This window comes from Phalacrocorax carbo, chromosome 3, assembly GCF_963921805.1.
Source record: "Phalacrocorax carbo chromosome 3, bPhaCar2.1, whole genome shotgun sequence".
Classification (NCBI taxonomy): Eukaryota; Metazoa; Chordata; class Aves; order Suliformes; family Phalacrocoracidae; genus Phalacrocorax; species Phalacrocorax carbo.
Genome location: NC_087515.1, coordinates 57,539,274 through 57,545,273, shown reverse-complemented (window position 1 = coordinate 57,545,273; position 6,000 = coordinate 57,539,274). Strand labels below are relative to the sequence as shown.

The 6,000-nt window shown below is 37.6% G+C and overlaps 1 protein-coding gene across 3 annotated transcripts in view; it reads right to left on the bottom strand.

Moving 5' to 3' along the window:
* Positions 1 to 3,352: 3,352 nt before the first annotated feature.
* TAB2 (TGF-beta activated kinase 1 (MAP3K7) binding protein 2) overlaps positions 3,353 to 6,000 on the bottom strand; it is a 68,300-nt gene continuing 65,652 nt past the window's right edge. For all 3 annotated transcript variants that reach the window (XM_064447007.1, XM_064447006.1, XM_064447009.1), the window contains one exon: positions 3,353 to 5,402. In XM_064447007.1, coding sequence (XP_064303077.1) covers positions 5,257 to 5,402 — 146 coding nt within the window. In that variant the 3' untranslated portion in view covers positions 3,353 to 5,256. The remainder of the gene's footprint in view (positions 5,403 to 6,000) is intronic.

Here is a 6,000-nt window from a genome sequence, read left to right as displayed (position 1 = left end):
TTTAACATCTGCAGCCTTTCCAGCTTTGAGGCCTTACATTTGCCACATTTTAGTTTGCGCATTACAGCAGGGACGCAAGAAAAGCAACACCACCTACTTCTGCATATGAAGAACAAAGGACAGAGCATTCCTTAGTCCATTTTGTCTACATCTCCATCACCATATCTCTTAGCCCTGGAGCTCAATCACTTGCAATAGGAACTTGAATTTACGCAAAGCTTATCAGTCACAGGCTGGATGTGGTCTGCTGCTGTCTACTAAGACAAAACTACATTAAAAACGCTTAATACACATTTCCTCCATTTGTTACCAAATCAACTACATCAAAATTGTATTGGCACTGTGCTCCTATAAAAGGTGTGGAAAACCAGCACACAGTCACAGAATTTAGAGCCGTAACACTGCACATCCATAAAAATGGAATTATGTTTACACAAGCATCAAGTTGCTCGTTTGAGCGGTACCCAAATTGATATACTACTATTCTCCTTCAAAATCTGCACCAACATGCAATACGATAGTGTTTCACTATTTTAAATAAACTCACAAATAATACAGTTTGAACCCATGTACATAATCAATCATTTTGGCGCCTCTGTAACCACACACAGGTATCTGCAACTTAAATCAATGAAAAGAATGGGACACTGGGAGAAAGAGTCAGCTAAACTTACGCCTGCAGCAGCATTGCACTAGCCAGAGATTGTTCTGTTTTGGTTAAATATTAAAAATACCCACGTATCTGATGAAAACATAATTATATCTACTTACACTGCTGGGAATTAACAAGTTTAAAGTCTGACTGAAGCAAGTGCTTCTGAGTTCTACCAGAACTGCCTCAGAGAAGCTCTCCTGTAGAAGCAAGCGTATCACTGATACAGAACTGCTCAAACAAACAAAAACCATTGAGAATTGTATCAAAAAGAAAAAGTCAAATTTAGTCTGATGACAATTCTCCGTGCTCATCATCATTCCCAAGTGTTCCTATAGCACTTCAGCTTGTCATGGTGCCTGAATCTTCAAACATTTCATACTAACTCTTCCTGTTCTCTCACTCTCCAGTTATTTTTAATTAGTTTACACAAAATATAAGCCTCATAAGACATTCTGCACTACAGGAAAATCAAAGACTGTTCCTAAAAATTAGCAATAAAAGAGCTATTCAAGCAGTCAGGCTTGAAAAATGAATGCACTGTAACCATTCTACTCTATAGCAATGAAAGGAATCAAAAGTTCAAAGCTAAATTTGTATTTTCTGTTCAAATTATGACTTTTTTAAACAAGGGATAAAATAATATGTCAAAGCATTTCCTTGCTATTTAAAGTTAGAACTAAATATTAGTATGAGTTGCCATGAATTCACAAGCTACACTACAGATGCCATTAACTGTATTGCAAATTCTCTGCCGTATTGAAAGGGGTAAATACTGATATTTCAATACTTGGTTTTTTATTATTTTTTGCTTTTCTAATGCTTGTTCAGCATCTTTAATCAAGTTTTCCTTTCATTTGTCTCCAGGATCCTATATACATTCAAGGGAGAGGAATTTGATTGAAGAAATGCAGTACCGATAAAGATACTTTTCCTAAAATGAAAAATGGGCATCTATAAAATACGCTGAAGGTAGACACTTAAAAATCATAAAATTGATTAAGTTCATACAAATAAAACAATTACACACAGAAAAATACTGATCATGCAGTTTTAAAATCTATCAGTAGCTTGAGACTATCAAATCTCACAATTATTCTGAATTTCAGGGGTGCCACACAACCATACTTGTGGGCAAGAGAATAGCTCTACTAATTGGAGGCTGCAGAAGACCCATGTTTTTCTGATTTATCTAGACCGCTAGCAATGCGAACTGCAGTCCGTTCCACAGAGCTGATGTGACACGGCAGCCTGGTCACCAGCTCTGTCCCTCAGTTTCACTGACTGCATTTCTAAAGTTATCCCAATTCTGAAGCTTGACCAAGTGATGAATATTTCATGTATTCACAAAAAATAAACAGAAGCATCTCTAAAAGCCAAGTGTACTTCTCCCTTCCAGCTAAAGAGTACAATAACATTTGTTTTTTTACAATTATAGACATCCCTGACAAAGACAGTACAGAAATGTAAAGTCATAAATCAGCATCCAAGATAAACTACTGATGTTAACCATACAAAGTCTAACCTTACTGCATTTCATTTATATTTGTCTTCTGTGAGGAAAAAGGTGCAGCAACGAAATCTATTTCATGCTTCAAAATTTAAACCCCTAAAAACATACCCTTTAAAAACATACAGTAGTGATATGCCAGTATACTGGTATCAGCTTCAAGGAAGAGTCAATGATATATGTGACCTGAAATACAGAAAGAACATAAAACCCCTGAAGGTGAAGGTAAAAAGTCTGTGGAACAGATGACACTGGAGTTGTCATTTCTCTTGTACCACTATTTCTGGATCAGTTATTGAACATACTGCCTGATACACTGCCATACTAATGAGTCGATGGCTCTGCATAGCTAGCTTGAGCCAGCATGCGAATACTCTTTTCCCTTCAGAAAGTAAACACTCCAAAAAACACAGGGAAAAGATCAATCACTTATTTGATAAGATGAGCAGAATTCCATTTTACCCATTTCCTCAAACATGCTTTTTTCCATCCCACAGATGACTGGAGTTTGTTGTTTACTTTTTAAATACAGCTGCCCTCCTCACCCCAAACACTATTTTTCATGCAGCAGATTACGGCAGTCCAGTTGATCAATCTGCATTAAGGAATGTTTTTTCCTGGATCCATTTACAGATGCCTCCTGAGGGCCTTTTACACAGCATCACTGCGTCTCAGGAAAGCCAAACTCCACACACCAAATGTCTGTCTCGGCAGAATCCAAGTGGGAAAGACACGTCCAGGAACAATCCACATCTCATAGCACCATACATAGCACCAAAATACAGATAATCTTTAAACCGTGCTTATATTAACAGTACACAAAGAATATAATCTGTTACCTTAGACAAAGTGGTTGCCCATTTTAAATGAGAATTTTTTTTTTTTAAAATCAAAGCATGAAGTAAGAGACCTGTGTCTAGCTTATTACTTTATGAATAAGTGATAGTTCTTTGGTCAGGACACAACCTTGCCAGTGCAACTTCATGGAATACATTCCTTACACTTCCTGAATGAGAATTACACAGAATAATGCATGGGAGGGAAGATAAGAGTCAACAAAACAAAGGCTTAAATAAAATCTCTGGTCACAAGAAATCAGCCTACTTTTAATACTGTTAATGCTTATTGTTCTGTTGAGTATTCTGTTGCTCCACAGCAACGAAAAAGCAAACAAATCACAAAAGCAAACATTAGAATATAATTTTTTTTTAATTTTTATAAATAACTTATCTGTTACAAAGGCAGTTTACCCAGCTAAATCACAAAACCATCAACTCAAGATATCCAAATTAGATTTTATTAATAAACAGGTAAAAACTGATTTGTCAATCTTCACATAGAACTGCAGATGAAGCTGAAAAACAAGGCCTCATTTTATAAACAAAATGCATTGAATGCAAGTGCTTTGGGTCTACTGCCTAATTACCTGGGATCGGCATTTTCTTCCCATGTAAAAAATAACGCAAAGCCTTCAAAACAAAGGCCTCTGTGCATTCACATAGATCACTTGTAAAACTCCTAGTAAAAGTGTCCACTGGCAAATGTTTACAGTGGGTGACAGTCTACTTTGTCTCTTGCTACATTGTTAGCACTCCCTCCAGCCTCACGCTAAGTGCTGCTACATAATTCTTTGCGTGCCGTCTTTCATGCATACTGTACTGGAATTCCATTTTCTTGATCTCGGTTACATACATCCCCGATCATGTGAATATTTTCCTTAAAAAAATAGATCATCAAAATAAAGAGATGCTTGAGGTTGCTTCAGTATTCAAGTCTTTTTGATTTCTCTTTCCAGCCTTTATTTCAGTTGTCCTAAATATTGCTATCCTTGTTTTCTATAAATATGAGACTTCACCACAAAGTCAGGTTTAGAAACTGGCTGCCAAAACAGGAAAGCATTTAAAGTCCTTGAACAAAGCTGTACGATGCTGCTGCTGTTGATTTTTGGCACTGTATGTACTTCCCCAATGAATCTCTCTTCAGGAGTCTGCAAGATACCCAGCAGATGAAGCAAGCTTAAATTGGATGCTGATCTGTTGGTGGGTTGAAAGTTTTAGAATAAAGTTTCCTCACGCCAGACAAAATGCTACCTTGTGTCACCCACCGTAAAACTCAGTGTACAGAGTGAACTATATGCATAACTCTTCCAACTTTTCCTGCATTTTTACCACGCTGCATCTGCAGGTCTTCACAGATCATCAGCATTTACAAGAGCAATGTACAGAATGAGCAGAGGAAAGCTATTTTGTGCATAGTTTCTTATTAATGCTCTTATTTTAAGGCATTGTTTCTCTCAGATAAAAGGCTAAAAAAAGGGACATGATCGTGCTTAATCACTTAAAGGGAAAAAAGAAAGTTAACAAAAAGACTATTACACTATACATACAGAAGTACAAGAAAATAATAAAGGTGAAGAAAAGAAATCACTTAAAGCAGGCTCTAGAGCTATGTACAGTAGGAAAAGCTTTGGGGTATTTCACTGTGTGTATTGTACAGACAACGCATGCAGTTTTTCCTTTTCATCTTTAGACGTGATTGTACTGATTTCTGGCTTCACAGACATGTTTTCAGGGAAGACAAGGCAAAGAGTACCACTGACTTGTGAAGTTCTTCCCTTTATCAAAGGCACTACTTGGCAGCAAACAGTTTAAATAGTTAAACCTTGTTCCTTTTAGATCTTCTCTGTGCATGTAGTGTTTCACTGAAAGCTCTGAAAACAAAAATGCTAGCACTCTATTCCTTTCCCCTGTCAAAATTCAGTAGTGACATCGGGGCAGAGAAGAGGATGGGCAACACCCAAGCACTGAACATGGTGTGTGTTACTGGGATACTGGTAATACTGTACATGGTTTAGGCAGCTGGCAACTGAGTCTTTCAGCAGATTACCTTTCAGCCGATTGATTTCAACTGCCTGTGACACAACACTGAGGTATTACTAGCTCTGTGGGCTGACATTTAACATTAGCAAAATACCATCTCGTCACACCTTCAGTTTTACAAAATCCTACGCGTAAATGCTTTTTTTGCCCCGCAACGACTGGATAGTTCCTTGTACGCTTGCTATGGTTTTACAAAATGTAACAGGCCTGTTGGCTCAGAAATGCCTGGGCATTTCACACTGTTCACAGCGATTTAAGGCCGGATGATTTAAAAAAGTACAGGCAGTACAACTCCACTGAGCTCCCTCATCTTCATCTGTGTCTGGAACAGTCTTTGGTGTTTTCACAATGGACCTCTGATCTGTGACATGAAAGAGATAAGATAAAGCAGTTACTAACCAAGAACAGCATGGAAAGAATTTTGAGATTATTTTTTTCAGTAACTGAGAACTATCTTGTTCCTCTGAGAACAGCACAGTTATTACAAGTGACAGAGGCAGCTTTTTACCACCCCCTTGACTACAGCTTGATTGTAAGGCAGCCAAATGGCACAAGGTGAAACTATAAAAAGCAAGTTTCCCAACCCTTCACTCTGCTTTCCTCCCTTTTGGTCTCAGTTCAAAGCTGTTGCATGAAAAGGAGATAAAACTTAGAAATTAATCAGCACAGGAAACGTGCACAAGATTTAGAAGTCTGAGGTCTACAGAGCAGTCTAAAATTCATTATGACAAGAAATAAGTGCCCTGTAACCTTTTGACATATTTGACGTTTTGACCCTAGGATGAGTATCAGCAGTTCTTCCTCAAACCAGATAAGTAGTCAGATACACTAATGATAAATCAATGCCCAGCTCTGTCTAGTCATGCTATAGAACAATCCTCCCAAGCATATACATGTATCTTTTTGCATGATGTGCTAGACAAGAACCTTCAACAGCTTTAAAAGAGAAGAGATGAAGA